The sequence below is a fragment of the Pseudopipra pipra genome, chromosome W (assembly GCF_036250125.1).
Source record: "Pseudopipra pipra isolate bDixPip1 chromosome W, bDixPip1.hap1, whole genome shotgun sequence".
Lineage (NCBI taxonomy): Eukaryota > Metazoa > Chordata > Aves > Passeriformes > Pipridae > Pseudopipra > Pseudopipra pipra.
In genome coordinates, this window is record NC_087580.1 from 424,377 (window position 1) to 447,576 (window position 23,200).

A 23,200-nucleotide genomic window follows, 5' to 3' on the forward strand; every position below is an offset into this window, starting at 1 on the left:
AATCTAGGCAGAGCAGAAGGAGAAATCCTGAACTGCAAATCTGCCTGGCCTTAGTTCCCAGCAGGTACCAGCCATTTGCAGTCTTGTTTCAGTGGGACCAGACTGAAAAGGACCCACTGCTGGTTCTAGAATGGCTATTTCTGCCCCACACCCCACATAAAACTGTATGGACAATTAATGAAATGTTTGCTAAGCTTGTTATTAAAGGCAGAGCTCGACTACAGGAACTAGATGGAAGGGATCCAGCGGTCATCTACATTCCAGCCACGAAGGACAATTTTGCTTGGATGCTGGCTGAGGACACCGAGTTCCAAGCTGCCTTAGCAGGTTTTGATGGTAACATTTCAGTTAATCTCCCTAAGCACAAACTTTGGGCAGAAATCGGTAATTTACCTTTAAGAACCACGACTAGATGCAGGAGTGAGCCAATAAAAGGCCTCACAGTTTTTACAGATGCATCTGGACGATCACAAAAAGCTGCAGTGACTTGGGTGAATCCTGATACAGGACAATGGGAACAAAAAGTACAGATCATGAACCAATGCTCTGTACAGGTTCTGGAACTGGCTGCTATTCGTATTGCCTTGGAAAAGTTTTCTGAACAACCTGTTAATATTGTCACTGATTCTTGTTATGCTGCAGGGTTAGTTTCACGTCTAGAATGTTCATTTCTTCGGGATGTTTCTAACCCTCATTTGTTGTTTGAAATGCGTTCTATTTGGTTCCTTGTCAATCACAGAAAGTTTGATTTCTATATAATGCACATCAGGTCTCACACTGACATGCCAGGGCCAATAGCTGAAGGGAACCGGGAAGCTGACAAAGCAGCAATGTTCAACACAGTACCTAGGACCCTTGAGCAAGCAAAATTGTCCCATTCATTTTTTCACCAGAATGCACGCTCTCTAAAGAGACAATTCAAAATTACTATCAATCAAGCCCGAGATATCATATTGTCTTGTCCAGACTGTCAAAAAATCACCCCTATGCCATCTCAGGAAGGTGTTAACCCCAGAGGGTTAGTATCCAATGAAATATGGCAATCAGATATTACACATATCCCAGAATTTGGCCCCTTGAAATATGTACATGTAACTGTAGACACACATTCACAGTACATCACTGCTACAGCACACACAGGTGAGAAAGCCAAGGATGTAATAAGACACTGGCTAAGCTGTTTTGCTACCCTTGGCACTCCAAAACAAATTAAAAGTGATAATGGACCAGCATACGTCTCTGAAAAGGTAAGGAACTTCCTATCAGAATGGGGAATTTCACATATTACAGGAATTCCTCACTCGCCTACGGGACAAGCAATTGTAGAAAGAGCACACCGCACACTGAAAGAGATGCTAATAAAACAAAGAGGGGGGGAGAAGCTATGTAGTCCGCAAGAACGTTTGTGGAAAGCCACATATGTTATCAATTTTTTAAATTGTGACAGTGCTGAAAGAAGCAGATATGAGAAGCAGCACAAATCTCAGGCGTTTGCCTCTCCCAGGCCGCTAGTCATGGTAAAAGATTTGATTTCGGGACAGTGGACAGGACCTTTAGATCTTATGACTTGGGGGAGAGGTTACGCTTGTGTGGCAACAGGAAAAGAACTGAAGTGGATTCCCTCCAGGTGTGTAAAGCCCTATTTGGATACACAATCACAGCTGCAGGAACCAGATAACTCAGGAGTTTAAAAACAGTTATGTTATGTTTCAGTTTATGTTAATGACCAATGTGGTGACAAGCAAACTGCAAATACTGGTGTGTGTATGTTTGTGCGTGAATGATGACGGCCGTCGTGTGTGAGCTGAGTGAATGAATAAGAGAATTGTGTGACTGGAAAACATAAAAACACAGAATACCTCACAAAACCACATTACCTACACCACAAGGTCACTTTGAAAGAATTGAGTTTTGATATGCTTACCCTGTTTCTTGAATAAAGTTGAAATCCCCAGTTATTAAAAAACCCTCAGATTAATAAAAGTTATAGTTTACACACAGTTGGGCTAAAGGCCCCAAGTTAATAAAATAGTTATCCAAGTTGCACTACCCTATAGGAATATAAGGTTTTAAAAGGTTCATGTTAGAGTTAAGAAGCTAAGCGAAGCAATGCGCTGGGTCGCTGCGAAGCTTGGTAGTTTACAATGTTCTAGTTGTTTGCACTGTTTTTTACACTGTTTTTTGTGACTTCTTTAAATATTTGAGAGAGGGGATGTGTGGGGAGCATGTCTGGATGCACAGGGGATGTGCCAGGCCGAGGGGCCCGAGGGGACATGCGCAGTCACATACAACTCTATTGGCTGAAGAAGTCACATGGTACACAGGGATTTAAGAGTGGGAAATTTGAATAAAAGTTCTCTTTGACCACACCACCGCACGAGGAGCGTCTTCATTCCTTGTTATACAAGGACCCATGCTACAGTTAAAAGTTTTGAGAACTGATGTACAGGTGTTAGAGAGCAATTGCTGTGTCCCTTCAGTGCTGAATGAAGTAGGGTCACCTCTGGAACCCAACCAACTGCTCAGAGATTTTATTCCCCGGCTTTCACTGACAGTTTCTGGGGACCCAGATGAGACAAAGCAGCGCCGACAGGGCAGAGCAGAGGAATCGTTGGCCCTGCAGCGTGTACCAAAGGAGTTTTGGGGAGATGTTCCAGTTCCCTGGTCTGGAGAGTTCACTACGCCTTCTTTTCTGGGAAAAAGAACAGGCCATGAATTTTGGGTCCTTGATTTTAAGGCCTTTTGCCTGCACATAAGGCACAGCAATGGGAAGGACGCAGCGTGAGGCTGAGAGGTTTCTGTCATGGTTTGTGGGCTTGGGTGAGATTGGGCCATAATTACAGGACACCTGTAAAATCTGGGCTTTGGGAAAGGTTGGGGAGGGTTGGGAAAGGTGTTCAAAGGGTGGTTTTGCCTGAGGTGTTAAACATGGGAGCGGGTCTATCTTCCCAATTCCCGAGGGAAGAGATCCCAGAAAGCTCCCCTGCAGGTTGTGTTTTAAGGAACAGGAGAAGAGACCGAGGGTAAGGGGTTTCTTTCCTGGAGGGAAGGGCTGTCATTCACTTGCAGGAGCCCTGTGCTGCAATTGCCAGTCTGACTGCCCAAATTGAATACGGACAAAGATTCCTGACAGACAAAAGGTGGCAGGACAGAAAGCTCTTGCTGCCCATGGAGTGCCCAGGGTGGCCCCCAACTGCATCTGAAACCCAAAGGTTCCAGGCTTTCTTTCCTGGGGGAAAGGCCGTGACATCCCAAAGAGTCCCGTGGCAGACAGGTGGGGCTGCACTGTGGGGGTGTGAGGTGTTGGTTCTTTGGTTTCCAGGGGCTATTCCAGAATGGAGAGGACAGGCTGTGACACCACAAAGGGACCCATGGCACAGGGGTTGGGCTGCACTAGGGGCTGTGAGACATTGGTGTTTTGGTTTCCAGCAGCCATTCTGGAATGGAGGGGATAGGCTGTGACATCACCAGAGGGCCCATGGCACAAAGGTGGGGCTTCACTTTGGGGTTTTAGGGCGTTGGTTCTTTGGTTGCCAGGGCCCATTCCGGAATGGAGAGGATAGGCTGTGACACCACAAAGGAGCCCTTGGCACATGGATGGGGTTGAACTGTCACGTGGTGGGGGCTTGGTTCTTTGGTTTCCAGAGGCTATTCCAGAATGGAGAGGATAGGCCAGAATGGATAGGACAACAAAAGGGCCCAAAGCACATGGGTTGGTCTGCACTATGGTGTGGGGTGTTGGTTCTTTGGTTGCCAGGGCCTATTCTGGAATGGAGAGGACAGGCTGTGACAAGAAGTGCCTGTCACAACTGCAAAGACGGACGCACAAGTATCTTATGTGGGCATATTCTCTGCTCTGCCCTGCACACCCTTAGTGCTGGGGTCAAAACTCAGCCTCTCTGCTTCCCTCTCCTGAGGGACTTGTTCTTAGACATCCCTTTCCCCTCCCGGCAATTCCCAAGCCTGTACCCGGCTCTCATCCCCTCTCTGGTTCAGAGTCCTTGTACTGGGATGGAGTTGTGATGATATTTTTGGTCTGTGTTTGGCCTTTGCCACCTGCAGTAGTTTCTAGTTCTTCCTGCCAAGTTCACTGATAAAACAGTAAATTTGTCCTTGGAGGAGAACTTCTGTATAAACTGTTTTAATTGGTCTCCTGTGATTGGTTACTGGCTCGTCAAGGGCATTTGGAGGAGAAAGTGATGATGAGGTGAGGAAGGCTCGCCCCCAGACTCAATTGGGAAAGACCCCCAGGACTCACTGCGCCTGCATGAGGGGATTTCCAAGTTTCTCACCCATGCACAGAAGGGGGGCACTGACATAACCAAGGGGGTGGGATTGGGAACCCCTGACGGGGCGGTGCTGGCCACCCCTCCCCGGGCAGGTGTGCTCAATGAACTGTATAAAAGCAGACATGCTTTCTGTGCTGGGGGTCAGCTCTACACGAAGGACCAAGTTGCTTTTAGCGGGGATGCCTGCTGGAGTGGGAGCCTGCCAGCCCTCCGGAACACGCAGCTGCTGCAGAGAGGCTTTAGAAGTGGTTAGAGTGGGTAAGACTCTCTTGTAGGTGACACCTGGGTGAGTAGGGTGCTGTGCCTTCCTTTTAGGGTCTTTTTGTTCACTTTTCTCCTCCCTATTCCCTTTCTCTTGAGTGCCTATGTTTTCACTGTTAGCCACCTTTCACAATAAATAGTTACTTTCTTAAGTAGCAACGGTGTCTAGTTTTTCACCTTCCAGTATCTCTCGGACCTTTTCCCTCCCTGATACACGGCATGTGCCTAAACCACCTTTCTCCAGGATTTTGTAGTTCTGAGACTGTCCAAACCCCCCTGTTCACAGGATTTTTAAGGTCTGAGAATATTCAAACCCCCCTGTTCCCAGGATTTCTGGAGTCTAGGAGTGTCCACATCCCCCTTCTGTGATATTTCAGGGTCAGGGAGTGTCCAAACCCTCCTGTTGCCAGGATTTTTGAAGCCCCCCCACTTCTCCCCAGTAACCAGAAGTGCAGAGAACTGGGAAGCTTCACTGTGTGCGGGGAGCTGGGGCCGTGCTGGGGGTCCTGGTGGTGCTGGGAGCCCCCCCGGCTGCGGGCGAGGAGCTGTGGGGTGAGCGGGGGGAAAGGGGGAAAAGAGGAGGAAAGAGGGGCTGATGTCCCACATCCTCCTTTTCCCCACCTTTCTGACCTCTCCCACACCTTTCCCATCATTCCCCACTCCTCAGTCCCATCTTGCCCCGGTCCACTTTTGGGGGGTTCCACTCCCCTCCCACTGAATTTGGGATTCCCAGCACCTCTTTTACAGGGTTTATGTGGGTCCTGGCACCTCTTGGGGTCTGCTGGGTGCCCCGTTGGGGTGCAGATGCCCCCACAAAACCCCCCCAAGAACAGGGTGACACGTGAGGGACTCAGGGGGTTCCCCATTCCCGATCCATCCTGGGGCTGGTTCTCCCCCCTCAAACTCTGCTCCCCCTGCGGTTTCCCCCCAAGTCACCCCCAGCCCCTTCTCTCCAGTGAGCAGGACTGCAGAGCACTGAGAAGCTTTACTGGGAACACTGGGAACAGCCAGGTAGGGTGAGAACAAAAGCAGGGAAGGGGGGGACGGGCGACCCCCCCAAATGAGCGCAGGGTTTGGGGGGTCCCGGCTGGGCCCGAGGAAACGGGGAGGGGCTGCGGCCGCCGGCGGCTCAGGAGCTCTGTGGGGAGAGAAAAGGGGGTGAGAGCGGGGTGGGGGGGCAGGGGGGGCACAGAGGCTCTGGGAGAGCAAGTGGGGGGACAGGATCCCCATTTGGGGACCCCCCTTTACCTTCTCCCGCAGGTAGAAGCCGAGCCCCAGCGCCAGGAAGACCAAGCCCAAGACGAAGCCCCCGACCCCCACCAGGATCTTGCTGCGGACGGTGTCCAGTGGCATCTCTGGGGGGAGCCGGGGGGGTCAGCACCCCCAAAACCTCCTCCCACGCACCACCCGGCACCCCACAGAGCCCGGCCCGCTCTCCCCCAGCCCACCCGGGGGTCCCTGAAACCTCCTGCCAGTCCCTTCCCAGCCCCTGTAGGGATCCCACCCAGCCCCTCCCAGCCCCTTTAGGACCCTCCAACCCCCCTCCCATCACCCCCAGCACCCACCAAACTCCCTCCCAGTTGCCCCCACTGTGCCCCCGGTGCTGGGGGAGCCGGGCCGTACCCCAGTGCCGGCTGAGGGGGTGCTCCAGGCTGACGTGCTCCACCTGGCAGCTGTAGGTGACCCCGCGCCGGGGGGGGATTTCCAGCATCACCAGCACCTGGTAGCTCCAGTCCCCGTTGGGGACCACGTCGGTGGCCACCACGTGCTCCGGCAGCTCCTGCCCATCCTGGAACCACCTCACCTGCACTGGCGCAGGGTAGAAATCCATCACGGAGCAGAGCAGGCGGCCGGGGCCGGGCTGGGAGCTCGACGGCACCAGCGAGATGGACACGCTGGGGGGCACTGGGAGGGAGGGCACAGGGCTTGGAGGGCATTGGTAGGGATTGGGATGGCATTGGGAGGGACTGGGATGTCACTGGGAGGGACTGGGAATTGACTGGGATAGAAGAGGATTGGCTGGCGGGGCACTGGGGAGAGAGTTGGGAGATGTGGGAGTGAAGTGAGAACGACTGGGAATGGACTGAGAGGGTCTGGGAATGGATCCAGAGGGTCTGGGAGTGGAGTGAGAGGGAGTGAGAGGGACTGGGAATGACTGGGAATGGGCTGGTCTGGACTGGGAAGGAAGCGATCGAGACTGGGAGGCTGAATCCTGACGAGGGAAGTCTTTGGTTTGGGTCTGCCTGGCAACTGGAGCGTCATCAGAGAGACGCGCTGGGATTGGCTGAGGGCGGGAGCTCGGTGGCCTCAGCGGGGTGGAGGCGCGGGGGGGCACTGGGAGAGACTGGGATGGACTGGGGTGCGCGGGGGGGCACTGGGAGAGACTGGGATGGACTGGGGTACACTGGGAGAAACTGGGATAAACTGGGAGAGAATGGAGTGGACTGGGAAGAACTGGGAGGGAGCCAAAGGGCATGGGAAAGGCCGAGGGAGGGCTGAAGGGTCTGGGGTGATTCCCAGGGAGGGTTTGAGGGGCTCCAGAGTCATTCCCGGGGCAGAGCCCGAGGGGACCCGCTCTGCCCCACGCTCACCTCTGCGGTTCACCAGGAGCGGGGTGGACACCTCGTAGTTGTACCGGCATAGGTCCACCGCAGACCGTCTGTGCTCCAGCCATTCCGGGTCGCTGTTCCAGTACTTGGCAACCTCCTCCCCGTCCGGTGTGTCCCCCACATAGACCCCCCCATCGCTGTCGAAGTGCACGTACTGCTCCCGGTTGTAGATGAATGTCTCGAAGAATCTCACCCGCTCGGTGCCGTTGATGAAGTAACACTCGCTCGTAGTCAACTCCTGGAACACCCCTGTGTGTGCAGGACACGGGTCAAGGGTGTCCTCGTGTCCCCCCCCATCATCCCTTAGGCCCCCCCAGCAGGCTGGCAGCTCAGGGGGCCACCCCGGACCCCCCTTTCCCACCCCCCTCTGCCCCATGGACGCCCCAGCACCGGCTCTTGGGTGAGGGGAACCCCCCAATCAGCCCCCGGGGATGGACAGGGGGGTTGGGAACCCCCCACTGCTGATCTGATCCCCCCCAGAGCCTCAGGGAACCGCTCCAGGGCTCAAGGGACACCCAGGGATCCCCATGGCACCCCTCTGCCTGCTCTCCCACACCCCCTTACCCCCTCTCCCACCCCTTTCCCAACGTCCCCACAATCCCCAGAACCCCCCCGCCCTCACTCTGGGGCTCCCACCTCTCCCACTCACTCCGGGCTTTCCAACCCCCCTCCCACTCACTTTTGGGGCTCCCATCCCCTCTTTTCTCCCCTCTTTCCCCCCTTTCCCACCCCATCCCCCTGCCCGCCCCCCCCGCTCACCCGACAGCTCCTCGCCCGCAGCCGGGGGGGCTCCCAGCACCACCAGCACCGCCAGCACGGCCCCAGCTCCCCGCACACGCTCCATGCCCAGCGCCGGACAGCTGCTGACAGCCCAAAACCAGCCGGGCGGCGCCGTTTTGGGGGGTTTGGGGCGCGCTGGGCTTGGCTGAGGGCGCAGTTGGGGCCCTTTTGTCGAGGCGTCTTCCCGGCGACTGATGAGTCATCAGCGCGGCGCGCTGGGATTGGGCGCGGGCGGCGTGGGCGCTTTGGGATTGGCTGAGGGCCGTTGGGGGCCCCCGCGGCAGCCCCGGGGCTGGGGGGTTCGGGGGGTCCGTGGGCTGCGGGGGAGGGGGGAGCTCAGGTGAACCCAAAAATGGGCTTCCAGGAAGTGCAGAGAATTGGGAAGCTTTACTGGGAACACCGGGAGCAGTCGGCTGGAGTCAGAACAAAAGCAGGTACAGGGGGACACATGACCCCCCCAAAATCAGCACGGGGATGGATTGGCGGGTCCAGGCTGGGCCCCCTCATCCCTCTAAGGACCCTCCAAATCCCTTCTCAGCCTTTCCATTTCCCCGCAAAGCTGCTCCCATCCCCAAAAGACTCCCCCAAACTCCCTCCCAGTTGCCCCCAGGACTCACCAAGGCCCCTCTCAGCCCTCCCAGCACCCACCAACCTCCTTCTCATCCTCTCCATTCCCCCCTAGACCCTTTTCCTTACCCCGAAACTCCCTCCCAATTCCCCCCAAGGCCCCCAGAGCCCCTCACCCCCCTCCCAGTGTGCCCCCGGTGCTGGGGGGGCCGGGCCGTACCCCAGTCCCGGCTGAGGGGGTGCTCCAGGCTGACGTGCTCCACCCGGCACCGGGGGGGATTTCCAGCATCCCCAGCACCTGGTAGGTCCAGTCCCCGTTTCCTCAAGAGAGTGCGGAGGAAAAGACTCCAGGCCAGGGGAGTGGATGAGATGAGATAAAGAGAGCAGGTCCTTTAGTGGAGCCTCAGGCCAGGGGAACACACAGGACGGGCACCCCCCAGGCAGTGGCTCTGGGATTTTAGAACAAGGTCCATCCAACCCCAGATCTCTCCACCCCCCACTTCTGCCCCGTTCTGCCCCCGACACACCCCTTTGGGAATTGGGCTTGGGATCTTTGGGACCCCTTCTTCCTCAGCTTCATCTTCTTCGCAGCACCCACAGTCCTTGGAGCTCCTCCAGAGTTCTGGGCTTGAAGGTGGCTGTGTCTGTGGGATGTCTTCTGGTCCAGGCTTTTCTACAATTCTGCCTTGAAAAGAAGACTAAACACGCTAACGGGATTTAGAGGGATTGATGTGGGATGGGGTAACAGGGTTGGGGATGTGCAAACATTATGCTACAGGGTAAGGGATAGAATGCAGCTCCATTAAAATCTACAGTCACTGCACCACTACTTCTAAAATATAACAAAGTTAAAAATTCCAAAAAGCTCTGAGGCATCACACCTCTTCTTTTACAGTTCTATCACAACTTTTTATAAGTCAATCATATTATATTATAGAGCTCCATTTCTATGTTGGGTAGGTACACCTTTTATATATCTTCATATACCTTTATATACCTCTTATAAACCTTTTAATGCCTTATAAAATCCCAGGGACCTTGCTTGAAACTCCCTGGATCCAGGGACTGAGAGGATCTCCCTGAATAACACTTTCAGTGGGCACTGGAATCCTCAGGATCCTGGAACCCCTGGAGCATCAACAGCTTTGTCCCTCCAAGGGGGTCCCAATTTGTTTCCAATGGTTCAAGAATACAAAATAAACCAAATACCAGTTTCCAAAACCAAATCAACTCATAGGTCCAGAAATCACAAGTTAATATCCAAAATACCAGAAAGGATTTCTTTAAGATTCTTTCTTTGCAACCTGAAGTACCCTTAATACAAAATTAACCAAATACCTGTTTCCAAAACCAAATAAACCAAATACCAGTTCCAGAACCAAATAAACCAATGAGTCCAGACTCCCAAATTAATATCCAAAATCATGGCTGGGCTTCGCGAATGAAGATTTGGGAAGGGCTCTGCCCACATTTGCTACAAGCACACTGGTGGCTAAAGAGGCCAATACGAGATAGACACGTCCAGTTGCAAAAGGCAGAGCAGAAAGACTCCTTGGATGGGATCGACAGGACACGGTTCTTTCTGCATTGTCTTTTCTCCTCGATGGTGATCCTGCTGCGTTCTCAAAGGAAGCAGCAGCGTTAGAGATGGGGTGTCTCCAGACCTCCCGACTGGAGGCCAGAGTAGACCAGTGATGAAGATCAATATGGCCAAGGCTGAGATGTTGTTTCAGGTAGTCCTTGTATCTCCTCTTCGGGGCTCCTCTCTTGCGTCAGCTGGTGGCAAGTTCACCACAGAGCACGATCTTAGGGAGGGGGTGGTTGGTCCTTCATCCTGGAGACGTGCCCTGCCCAGCACAGCTGTGTTCTCAGCAACATGGCCTCAATACTTGTGACTGCTGCCTGTTCTAGAACAGATGGATTGGTCACATCATCTGACCAGTGGATGTTTAGGATTGTTCGGAGGCAGCGTTGATGGAAGCGTTCCAGGAGTCGCAGGTGGTGGCTGTAGATGACCCATGATTCGGATCCATATAAGAGAGTAGACAGCACAATGGCTCTGTAAACACTGATCTTTGTGCTTTTCTTCAAGTGTTTATTTCGCCAAACTCTTTTATGGAGTTTTCCAAAAGCTCTCCATGCCTTTGCTAACCTGTTGTCCATCTCTCCGTCAATCTCACCATCCGAGGAGATGAGGCTGCCCAGGTAATTAAACTGCTGGAGTGATTTGAGCTCTGATTGGCCAATGGTGATGTGGGGATGATGGAAGACTTCCTGAAGTGCAGGTTGATGGAGAACTTCTGTTTCCTTTAAGCTGACTTCCAGCCCAAAGAGCTCAGCAGCCTCAGCAAAGCAGGATGTTAAACGCTGCAGAGCTGCTTCTGTGTGAGCAACGAGGGCGGCGTCATCAGCATAAAGCAGCTCCCGGACAAGATGGTTTAAGGTCATGGTGTGGGCCTTCAGTCGCCTTAGGTTGAAAGGGCTTCCATCAGTGCGGTATTGGATGTAGATCCCGTCCTGATCAAGACGTCACGTGTGTTACATATTCATGACCCACGGGCAGTGGGCGGTGCTCTCTGTAAATCTCGGGACACGCCCCTGGCCCTGCGCACTTCTCTCCGCTGCTCGTCTCGGTGGTCGCAGGGGGTGAAGGCTCAACGTCTTCCTCTCTCGGAGCGTGCGCAGTCGCTCAGCGCCTTCCCCTGGCGACGGCTCCTCATTGGCTGCCCGTCCGTCCGCTCGGTGTCCCACTGGCTGCTCATTGGCTACATTTGCTCCATCGCACCCTCCCATTGGCTGCCCCTTCGCGCCCCCGCGCAGCTTTCCCATTGGCTGCCTCTGGGCAGCTCCCCATTGGCCGCTCACCGGCAACCCGGCTGTTCTCTGAGCAACAGCCCCGCCCCTTCCCATGGCACTGATTGACCTGTGCCGATTGCAGGCACCTTCACACCCTCCCCAGCACCCGCAGCTGAACAGTCTCCCTTGTCAACAGCAGGGCAGCATTTTCCCAATAGCGACTGAACATTTTCCCTTCTCATCCTGGGGCCAGGTATGGGGTGCAGGAGGGTCCTCGTGTCTGGGAATGGGGGTTCAGGTGGTCCCAGTGCTGGGTGAGGTGGGTCAGGGGGGTCCTGGTGCCCAGGAATAGGGATTCAGGGGGCCCTGGTACCAGGAACGGGGGTATGGGGGGTCCCTGGGCCTGCAAATGGAGGTTCAGGGGGGTCCCAGTGCCCAGAAATGGGAGTTCAGGGGGGTCCCAGTGCCCAGAAATGGGAGTTCAGGGCAGTTTCCGTGTTCGGGAATGGGAGTTCAGGGGGATCCCCTTCCCAGGAATGGTCTTTCAGGGGGTCCCTGTGCCCAGGAATGGGGGTTCCAGAGGCTGGATAAGGGAGTGTAGGCAGGTCCCCATGCCAGAGAAGGGCTGCAGAGGAGTCCCCTTCCCAGGAATGGGGATTCAGAGGGTCTCCCATTCCCGGGAATGGGGCTTCTGGGGGTGCCGGTACCAGATAAGGGGTTTAGGTGAGTCCCAATACTGGGGGAGGAGGTGCAGGGGGTTCCTCATGCCCAGGAATGGGGGTTCAGGGCAGTACCAGTTTGAGAATGGGGGCTCAGGGGGGTTCTGGTGCCCAGGGAAAGGGTGTTCAGGGGGGTCCCGGGGATGGATAAGGGGGTGCAGGGAGGTCTTTGTGCCAGGGAAGGGCTGCAGAGGAGTCCTCTTCTCGAGAATGGCAGTTCAGAGGGGTCCTGGTGCCCAGAAATGGGGGTTCAGGAGGTGCCGGTTCCAGGGGGTCCCACTGACCCTTCATTGCCCCCCCGGGTCCCCCAGGAGCCCCAGGAGCCCCCCCAGCCCCAGCGCTGGAGCCATCGCGCTGCTCCGCTGCCTTTGGGGAACATCCCTCCTTCAACCTGTCCTGCTTTGGTCACAGGCCTGCAAAAACAGTTTCTTCTTCTGGAATGCTTCCCAGCCCTGGGGGCTGGCCAAGATACTCCTTCTTATCAGTGCTGCTCAGGCCCACGTGGTTTAGTCTCAGGACTAAGATATCCACCTGAACGCAGCCGTGGGTGGATCCAGGACTCAGCCCTGCCTGGTACAGCTGAAGGAATTCACAAGACTTAAACTCTATTTGTTGAAATTAAAGATTTTCCCAACATTTCCCCCCTCTGAGACTTGTTGAAATTTTCAGCAAGTCTCACTGATGAGCTTTATAACACTTTGGGTTACAAACATCGGTACAACAGTTCACAGAAATGCAGGAAAGACAATAATCACTGTCCTCACAGTCACTGGAATTCGTTTCACCCATGGAGAGGGGTCTGAAAATGAGGATGATCTTTCCCAACAACTGCCCAGATCCTCAGGAATTATCGTCCTTTTGTACTTCATGTAAGACTCTAACTTGTTCCAAAAGGTCCAAATTAGTCCCTACAGTGCCTGAGCAGCACTGATAAGAAGGAACATCTTGGCCAGCCCCCAGAGCTGGGAAGCATTCCAGAAGAAGAAACTGTTTTTTCAGGCCCGTGACCAAAGAAGGGATGTTCCCCAAAGGGCCACCAGAGACCCTCAAGAGACCCCTACTCTGATGTAAATGAGTTCTGAAAACTGATTCAAATGTGTAAGAGAATCTGTGGGAGTATTTAGTATATATGCATGAGTTTGGGGAAATGTAATGCACATGTATTAGTTACATCCACAGAAACCAGGGTGTGAGACAGCCCAGTGTGGGGGTGATGGGAGGAGATCCCCCCACCCCCCACCCACACACCTGGTGCTTAAAAAAATTAAACCACTTTCTAATCCTGACATTGCAGTGACAGAGTTTTATTCCCGTTTGGTGACAGTCCCAGTTGCTCCCAGTATGATCCCTGTTGCCCCAGCTCTGGTCCCGAGGGGTCCCAGTCCTGGTCCCGGTGTATCCCAATGTCCCAGTCCATCCCAGTCCATCCCAGTCCATCCCAGTCCCTTCCCAGCAGCCGCCGCCGTTTCCCGGGTCCTGCCCCCTCCGCCCCCCCAAGATGCTGACGGGGGTCGGGGCTCCGTCTTTGGCTTCGTCTCCCTGGGCTGGGGCTCGGCCTCCGCCCGCGGGAGGAGCTGAGGGGGGTCCCCGGGGGTCGTGTGTCCCCCCCGGAGCGTGTGTGCCCCCCCGGGACCCCCATCCCGCTGTCCCCCCCTTTTCTCTCCCCACGGAGCTCCTGCCCCAGCTCCCGCTCCCCCCTGGCAGGGGCTTTGGGAGCCCCCCTTTGCCTTGACCCCGGGACCCAAGCGGGGGGCAGTGGGGGCTGCCCAGGGCGGGCACTGGCCCAGGGCGATCGCCCCCCGCCCCCGCGGCATCCGCTGATCGCGGCGCTTCCCCCGCTTTGGCCCCAAAGCGGCGCCTTTAAGGCCGAGTTGAAGCGCAGGGCCCGCGAGTTCAGCTCGGCCCGGCCCGGGGGTCCCGCCGCTCGGGCCCGTCCAGGGGGCCCGGGGGTGGCGGGGGGACCCGGGGCGGTGCCGGGAGGGGTCCCGAAGGGGATCCCGGGGCATTCCCGGCAATTCCCCCGGGCCCGCCCCCCGCGCTCCCTCGGCCACTTTCGCTTTCGCGTCTCCCGAACTGCGCCCAGCGGGGCCAGCGGAGCAGCGCGATGGCTCCAGCGCTGGGGCTGGGGGCGCTCCTGGCGATCCTGGGGGTCTTGGAGGTCTCGATGGGGCAGCCGGAGGGTGAGTGGGACCCCCGGAACGGGCAACTCCTCAACCTTTATTCCCGGGCACCGGCACTTCCCTGAATCTCCATTTCCGGGCACCGGGACCCCCCTGCACCCTCTCCCTCCGCACCGGGACCCCCTGACTCCCAATTGCTGGGCACGGGAACCCCCTGAGCCCCCATTCCCAGAAGGAGACCCCCCTGAACACCCATTCCCTTGCACGGGGACCCCCTGAACTTCCATTTCCGGGTACTGGGACCCCCCTGCACCCTTTCTCATCAGCACGGGGACCCCCTTAAACCTCCTTATCCGGCACCAGGACCCCCCAGTTTCCATTCCTGGGCACCGAGACCCCCCTGAACAGCCATTCTCGGGCACAGAAACCCCCGTCAACCTCCATTTTTGGGCACTGGGACCCCCCCTGAACCTCCATTACCGGGAAGAGGACCCCTCTGAACCTCCATTCCCGGGCATCGGGACCCCCTTGAAACCCCATTACCGGGCACGAGAATCCCCCCCCCCTCCATTTCCGGGCGCTTGTACCCCCCTGCACCCCCTCCCGCAGCACTGGGAGCACCCTAAAGCCCCTTATCTGGCACTAGGACCCCCTGAACCCCCATTCCTGGACACAGAGACCCCCTGGACACCTATTCCTGGGCACTGGGAACCCCCCTGAACACCCATTGCAGGCACAAAGATCCCACTGCACCCCCTTATCCAAAACAGGAACACCCTGGAACCCCTATTCTGGGCACTGGGACCCCCCTGAACCCCCTTATCCTGTACCGGGACCACTATGAACCCCCTTTTCCTGCACCAGGACCCCCTGAACCCCCATCCCCGGCTCCAGGACCCCTCTGAACCCCCTTATCCTCAACAAATACCCCCCTGTGCCCCTTTGCCTGCCAATCCCGCCTCTCCCAGCCCCCTGATCCTCCCTTTTCCTTGACCCTGGGACCCCCTGGACCCCCGTTCCTGCCTTTCCCAGCCCCCAGACCCCACTTTCCTCAACACCAGGGACCACTGGACCCCCCTGGATCCCCTATCCTGCCTCTCCCAGTCCAAGTCCCCTCTTTCCTTGAACCTTGGACCCTTCCCAGCTCTCCCAGTTCAACTTCCTTGACCCTTGGACCCCCCAAACCCTTCAATCTCTGTGACCCCCCCCCAGTTCTCCACTCCCTGTGCTTCCTGCAGGGGGGTCCCAGGCACCGGGAATGCCCTCGACTGCAATTCCTGGGCACCAAGACCCCCCCTGAACCCTCTTATCCTGCACCAACATCCCCCTGTACCCCCTTTCCCAGCTATCCTGCCTCTCCCAGATCCCAGATCCCCCTTTTCCTTGACCCCGGGACCCTATGGACCCCCATTCCTGCCTTTCCCAGACACCAAGACCCCATTGTCCTCAACACTGGGGCCCCCCGGGCCCCCCTTTCCTGGGCACAGGGACCCCTGGATGCCCCCTCCTACACCCTCCTTTCCTTGGCCCTGGGATCCCCAAACCCCCTTCCCGGCTTTCCCAGCTCTCCCAGCTCTCCCAGTTCCCCCTTTCCTTGACTCATGACCCCCCCAGACCCCCCAAATCTCCGTGTCCCCCCAGTTCTCCACTCCCTGCGTTACCTGAACATGGCGGTGACAGAGCCCAGCCCAGGGATCCCTCAATACCTGTCCATGGGATACGTGGATGGGATCCCCTTCACGCGCTACGACAGCGAGCGGGGCCGGACGGAGCCGCTGACGCCGTGGATGGCGGCCGGAGCCGAGCCGGGATATTGGGATGAACAGACCCAGATCAATGAGGGGAACCGGCTCGTGGCTGCCACAGCCCTGGAGATACTGCGGGGCCGGTACAACCAGAGCAGAGGTGAGTGGGGGGAGCCGGGAAATGGGGGATCTGTGGGGCTGGGCTGGGGATCCAGGGTGCTCCAAGGGGCTGGGACGGGATCTGTGGGGCTGGGACACAATTCCATGGATCCCACCATCCCAGGTCTTCACACGGTGCAGCGGCTTTATGGCTGTGACCTCCTGTCCGACGGGAGCGTCCGTGGATCCAGTCGGTATGGCTACGACGGGCGGGATTTCATCTCCTTCGAGCTGGGATCCGGGAGCTTCGTGGCGGCCGATGGAGCTGCCCAGATCACCAAGAGGAAATGGGAACACGATGGGATTATGGTGGAGAACATGATGAATTACTTGGAGCACACCTGCCTGGAAGTGCTCCAGAAACACATTGGATATGGGCAGGAGGCGCTGGAGCGCAAAGGTGAGGGAGACAGAATTCCCATGGGAATGGGATTTGGAAATGTGAGATTAGGGAGGGTGGAACTGAGGAATTCTGTGGATGTATCTGAGTCATCCAACTCCCATGGGAATTCCATGGATGGATCCCACTGTTGTCCCATCCCATTCCCCTAGTGGGAATTCTATGGATGGATCTCACTCCAGTCCCATTCCCATGAGAATTCTGTTAATGGATCTCACTCCAATCCCATTCCCATGGGAATTCCATGGATGGATCTCACCTTTATCCCATCCCAGATCCTCCCGATGTCCACGTGTCCGGGAAAGAGGAACACGGGATCCTGACGTTGTCCTGCCACGCGTACGGATTCTACCCCGGGATGATCGGGATCAACTGGCTGAAGGGGGATGAAGTGCGGGATCAGGAGACGGAGTGGGGCGGGATCGTTCCCAACAGCGACGGCACCTTCCACAGCTGGGCCAGGATCGAGGCGCTGCCGGGGGAGCGGGAGCAGTACCGGTGCCGGGTGGAGCACGCCGGAATGCCGGAGCCCGGGATCTTCGCCTGGGGTGAGGCTGGGAACGGGCAATGTGGGAGCTGGGCATTTGGGAAGGAGGAATTTGGGAGTGTGGGACAGCGGGATGGGGGTAACCCTCCCCCTCGTCCCCCTCCTGCCCTTCCCAGAGCCGAAATCTGTCAGGAATTCCATCCCAGTGCTGGTCGCTGTGTCCGTCATCGCTGCCGCCATCATCATCATCATCGGCCTCGTGGGAGTCGGTGTCTTGAAGCTCCGATCTGGTAACTCCCGGGATGGGGGTCGGGAAGGGGCACGGATCCGCCCGGCAGCATTCCGGGGATCCTGTGCCACGGGTGCTGATCCCGCTTTCTTTCCACAGGGAAGAGGGAGGGGAAGGGATACGACTCTGCACCCACCAGTGAGTCCCAGCAGCGTGTGTGGATCCAGATCCTCTGGGCAGGGATCCCAGGATGGATGCCGGGATTCCAGAGGGGAATGGGGGCCTAATGGCTGGAGCAGGATTGGAAGGGGATTCCAGCTCAGGGCAGGATTCCAGAGTGGGCTCAGGTGGAATTGTGGACTGGGATCAGGGCTGGATTCTGGGGTGGGATTGGCATGGGATGGATGGAGTGGGATTGTGGTGGGATGGTCGGAGCAGGATCAGGAGGGATTCCAGAGCAGTTCCTACTCTCCCTGGGCTCCACAGTCGGCTCCATCCCCTGGGATGGGAACAGGGACATGGTGACTCCTTTCCCCGCTCTCATCCCAGCAGGAATCACAGCCTGAGCAATCCCGGAGCTGGATCCGCCCCTTCCCTCTCCCTGCGGAAAGGCAGGAGCTGCTGGCAGAGCTCATCCCGCTGCTCCCACCCACCCCGGCCCCCCTGTGGCTCTTCCCGATGGATCAACTTCCTGCTTTTTCCCATGTGAAACCCAGGACCACAATTATTCCTGGGGCTTTAATTTGGGTGTGAAAATCTCCTGCTTTGGGCAATAAATCCTGACTCCCTCCTCCGGCATCTGGCAGTTCCTCTGTGGGAACCAGGAATAGGAATGGGGACAGGGGGGACTGGGATGGGGACATTGGGGACAGGGATAGGGACACTGGGAGCAGGTTGGGGACAGCAGGAGTGGGAATGGGAACTCCAGGAATGGGAATGGGGACATTGGGAGCAGGTTGGAGTCACCAGGAATGGGAACTGGGACAGCGGGAATGGGAATGGGGACATGGGAGACCAGGAAAGGGATAGTGGGGACAGGAACGGGGACACTGGGAGCAGGTTGGCACAGCAGGAAGTGGGAATGGGGAGCGGGATGGGAACCCCAGGAATGGGAATGGGGACAGGGATGGGAACGTGTCTCTCCAGGAGTTGGTTCAATACAAAGGTCGGTCCCTGGCTCGAGGCCACGGGAAGCCCCTTCTTTGGGAATGTCTGGGAACCAGGTGTCAGAGGTTTGAAAAGAGGTGTTGGAATTGTTTCCCAGTGTCCCCCCCATTCCCATCTGTGTCTCCCGGGATGGGGTGGGTTGGAGCGGAGCCGCAGGCGCTGGGCAGGGGCAGTGGGGGGAGGGCGGCTCTCGGGGACACCGCGGTGGCCGCGGGGAGGGCGGGGGGTCCTTTGTTCGGGGGCTTTTGGGGTTTGTCCGGGACCGGACAGAGCGGGAGCTGGTTTTGGCCACCTTGTTCTCTTTTCCTGAGAGGAAGTTTTTTCCCCCCGGGACACCTCGTGGAGAACAACCGAGAGAGAGAGAGAGAGAGAGAGACCGACCCATCTGGGAGCGAGAGAGAGAGAGAGAGACCGACCCATCTGGGAGCGAGGTGTTCTGCTTTGGGGACTGCCCCTGGGAAAAGGGACTCCTTCACTGCTGGCTGCGAGCACACGGGGCTGCGAGAGCTTTGAACTGCCGGGACAGTTTCTCCCCCCCACCGGGGGATTTGGGACTTTGTTTTGTTTCTTCTGAAAGTTTTTGGTTGCTCCATTTGTTGTTTATTCAGATTTTGTTAATAAAAGGTTTCTTCTTTTCCACATTTCCACCTGAAGTCTCTTACTTTCTAAGTTGTAATCTTGTTAAACTAAGACCCAGTGCCCTCAGAGGGAGGAGGAGGAAAGGAGACCAAGAGGTACCGTGGCCACTCAAACTGCAGAGGAACAACCTGTGCCAGTAGCAGTTGCCCCTCTGCAGAAGAAATCCAAGACCAAATCAGCTCAGTTCGTGAGGGATGAAGGGGAAGCAGAGCCCTCAGAACAGGAGCAAGAGGCAGGGCCAGAGATAATCACCCGATCCCCATCCCCGGCTGAGCTGTGAGAGATGTGAAAAGATTTCAGCCTCCAGCTGGGAGAGCCCCTGCTGACCTGGCTGCTCCAGTGCTGGGATATCATGGCCCAGCATATGGAACTAGGTGGGAGTGCAGCCAAGCAACTGGGATCCCTGTCCTGGGATCTTGGGATTGACCAGGGGATTGGGAAGAGGACAGAGAGGGGATGAGAGCTGGGTACAGGCTTGGGAATTGCCAGGAGGGCTTTTGAAAGGAGCATAGGGGAAAGGGATGTCTAAGAACAAGTCCCTCAGGAGAGGGAAGCAGAGAGGCTGAGTTTTGACCCCAGCACAAAGGTGTGCAGGGCAGAGCAGAGAATATGCCCACATAAGATTCTTGTGCGTCCGTCTTTGCAGTTCTGACAGGCACTTCTTGTCACAGCCTGTCCTCTCCATTCCAGAATAGGCCCTGGCAACCAAAGAACCAACACCCCACACCATAGTGCAGACCAACCCATGTGCTTTGGGCCCTTTTGTTGTCCTATCCATTCTGGCCTATCCTCTCCATTCTGGAATAGCCTCTGGAAACCAAAGAACCAAGCCCCCACCATGTGACAGTTCAACCCCATCCGTGTGCCAAGGGCTCCTTTGTGGTGTCACAACCCATCCTCTCCATACTGGAATGGGCCCTGGCAACCAAAGAACCAACACCCTACAACCCCAAAGTGAAGCCCCACCCCTGTGCCATGGGCTTTCTTGTGATGTCACGGCCTATCCCCTCCATTCCAGAATGGCTGCTGGAAACCAAAACACCAATGTCTCACAGCCCCTAGTGCTGCCCAACCCCTGTGCCACGGGCCCCTTGGTGATGTCACAGCCTGTCCTCTCCATTCTGGAATAGCCCCTGGAAACCAAAGAACCAACACCTCACACCCCCACAGTGCAGCCCCACCTGTCTGCCACGGGACTCTCTGGGATGTCACGGCCTTTCCCCCAGGAAAGAAAACCTGGAACCTTTGGGTTTCAGATGCAGTTGGGGGGCCACCCTGGGCACTGCATGGGCAGCAAGAGCTTTCTGTCCTGGCCCTTTTTGTCTGGCAGGAATCTTCAGTCGTGTGGTGGTTTGAAACTCCCAAGAATCTAATTTCTAAGTTCAAGCCCCCCTCCCACAGTTTGTCTTTGTGAGAGGGTTTAGTGATGGTATGGACTTGATATCTTTTTCACCTCATGTGGAGAGTTTTCAGACAAAACACAACCATTCGTTATTGGGGGAAGGGGAAAATATTTACAAAGGTTTATTTACACACACATATATATATTTACATTGAATTAAATTCCTCTTTTCCTTCAATAAAAGTCTAAGAAGAAAAGAGAAAAGTCTTTCTGTCACTCCTCAGGCCACAGTTCCTTCATTTCAGTTTTTTGTGGCACTGGTTAGTGTCCTTCATTTTGCTGAGGCAGCAGATTTAAGTGTGGCAGTCAGGATTTTTGTTCTTACTTTGTGGAAATTCCAACCCCGAGCCCGAGCCTTTGGGGGTTTTTCCTTGGAGACCTTCACTTCTCTTGGGTTAGAGCATTTAAGGTAGCTTTCAGTTCAGTCTTACCAGAGCTCCTCTGCTCTGTCTCAGCTCACCAGCTTGATAGAAACAGCAGCAGCAGCAGCACAGGGCACGGCCGCCTCCTCCACATTCCGTCCTGGCTCAGCTCTCAGGACGACTCCGAGATTTTCAGCTCCTTTCTCTTATTCTCTCTCTCGCTGCTGTTGCATTTTGGGACTCCCTAAGGGTTTGGAAGTCCACTCCTCCTCTTCAGAAAGTCTCTGGGTTTTGGGAGAGTGATACAGTCTTACCCCAAACCAGCTCTGTTGAGTTTACCTCTGTTTTGTTGCCAGCTCTCCCTCCTGCAGGAACATCTCTGTGTCTCTCAGCCGGCTTCACGTTATCTCGTTGCTACTGGCTGTCTTTTGGCTTTTAGCCACCCTTGTCTCTGTTCAGGACTGCTCCGCTGCCGCTTTCAGTGTCTTCTGCTGCTGCTGACAGTAAGGGAACTCTTCCAGCTCTTGATTACAGGACCCGGTCCAGCTTTGACACTCTCCCGGGTCTCCCGTAGCCTCAGCTGGGGGCTGGGGGCCCTTGGCCCCCAGAGGGGCTCACTGGCCCCCTGCTTCCTCCTGGCTCAGATCATGGCTACCTACCTTCTAAACTATCCACCACCTTCTCTTCCGTTTCTGTGGGTATGTAATTTCTGTAGGGTGCACGTGGACTATTGATTGCTCCAGTATTATCAGTGGGGCAAACCATTACTACCTCAGAGAAAAGGTTTTTCAAACCACCACACCATAGAAGAGATAGTTAAGTTGTTACATGTGTGTGTGTATATATATATGTGTATATATATATATATACAAATTGTATATATTCCCCCTTCCCCTACACCAAATTGTGTGTGTGTGTGTCTGAAAACTTCTTCTCCTTCACATTAGGACAAATTACAGCAAACCTTCTAAATCAGTTTTTTTAAAATTCCCGTTGTTTCAAACCACCACGAGTGGTTTTCGAGTCTCCCAACACAAAGCTCGGCTGGTCCAGGAGGAAGTCACGGACCTGGGATGGGAAGTGTCCCCAAGGTGGGAGAGGGGACATCCTGGTGTCCCCAAGGTGGCACAGGGACATTGGGGTGGCCTTGGTGTCCCTGTTACGACCCGCCCCAGGAAAAGGGGAAGGGGGGGGTAACTCAGGTTTTTATCAATAATTCCCTTGGGGTGGATTAAAGTGAAACGACACTAAATAACCGGTGTCTGAAAACATATACTGGCAAGGTTTATTTTAACAATCTTGTATCAACAAGCATGCTAACAGCTTGGATGTCGTCATAAAACAAGCAGCACAGAGATAACCCTTTTTGGGGGGGAGAAACTGTTTAGGGGAGAGAAAAACCAGGATGAGAGTAGGGGAAAGAGAAGCTGAGAGTATAAAAGAAATGGACATAGTCACCGCCCACTGGATCCAGCGATGCTTGAGAGCGATGGTTTCCAGTGATGCTTGAGAGCGATGGTCTTGATTCGCAGGCGGTGGGGGAGAAGGAGAACTCAAATTCTCAAAGTCACCAGTCAGTTTATATACCCTCAGCATGCTCTGGCACCTCCCTGGCATGAGGGGTTGTTTGCCTTTTAGGGCTTAGCCCCTCTGAGGCAACTTCTTGCCTTTTTAGGGCTTAGTCCACCTGAGGCATCTTCTAGGCCTGTGCTGTGTCTTTTGTGTTTCGCCTGGTTCCCGCCTTTCAAGTTTAGCAGAGGGAGGGAGGGTCCTGATTGCTCATCAGATGTATCAATAGTCAAAAGCCTGCAAGCTCAGCTCTTGTCTTTTCAGGACTTCACACCTTCAGCACTGGAGGGAGGGAGGGGCCCGACTGCTCATCAGAGGTATCATGCAAGTCTCCTAGAATGCATAAATCATTAACCATTTCAGTCTCTGACAGTCCCCGAAAGAGGGACATTGGGGTGTCCCCAAGGTGTGAGAGGGGACATCGAGGTGTCCCCAGGACCCTCCTGATGTCCCCGAGGTGGCCCAGGGGACATGGGGGTGGCCTTGGTGTCCCCAAAGGAGGGACACTGAGGTGTCCCCAAGGTGGCACAGGGGACATCCCGGTGTCCCCAGGACCCTCCCGGTGTCCCCAAGATGGGAATAGGGATATCTTGGTGTCCCCAGAACCCTCCCAATGTCCCCAAGGTGGCCCAGGGCACACTGTAGTGTCCCCAAGGTGGCCCAGGGGACATCGGGGTGTCCCCAGGGCCCTTCTGGTGTCCCCAAGGTGGCACGGGGACATCGGGGTGGCCTTGGTGTCCCTGAAAGAGGGACAATGGGGTGTTCCCAGTGTAGGAGAGGGGACATCAGCGTGTTTCAGAAGAACATCTTTGCTGTTTTAGGCCATGTCCATGCTGTAGGAAATGGGTTTGGACCAGGGCAAAAGCCTGAGCGTGGAAAAAAACAGGATTGAACAAAGAG

At 55.8% G+C, this 23,200-nt stretch overlaps 2 protein-coding genes across 3 annotated transcripts; one reads left to right on the top strand and one right to left on the bottom strand.

Annotated features, from left to right (window-relative positions):
* Window positions 1–1,297: 1,297 nt before the first annotated feature.
* Window positions 1,298–8,084, bottom strand: LOC135404762 (class II histocompatibility antigen, B-L beta chain-like). The gene is made up of 5 exons (XM_064639499.1): window positions 7,919–8,084; window positions 7,142–7,408; window positions 6,174–6,455; window positions 5,789–5,905; window positions 1,298–1,305 (listed from the first exon to the last, which is right to left on the bottom strand). Exons 1-5 carry the CDS (start codon window positions 8,001–8,003, stop codon window positions 1,298–1,300), a joined length of 759 nt encoding a protein of 252 aa, XP_064495569.1. The 5' UTR covers window positions 8,004–8,084.
* A 5,821-nt stretch (window positions 8,085–13,905) lies between these two features.
* On the top strand, window positions 13,906–17,959 carry LOC135405772 (class I histocompatibility antigen, F10 alpha chain-like). 2 transcript variants are annotated; one of them, XM_064640362.1, is made up of 7 exons: window positions 13,906–14,201; window positions 15,783–16,046; window positions 16,170–16,445; window positions 16,721–16,993; window positions 17,109–17,222; window positions 17,321–17,359; window positions 17,711–17,959. In XM_064640362.1, the coding sequence occupies exons 1-7, from the start codon at window positions 14,126–14,128 to the stop codon at window positions 17,725–17,727; spliced, it is 1,059 nt and encodes a 352-aa protein (XP_064496432.1). In that variant the 5' UTR covers window positions 13,906–14,125; the 3' UTR covers window positions 17,728–17,959. The 2 variants fall into 2 exon arrangements, with proteins under 2 accessions (XP_064496432.1, XP_064496433.1); XM_064640363.1 differs by having other exon boundaries at window positions 17,714–17,959.
* Window positions 17,960–23,200: the final 5,241 nt, after the last annotated feature.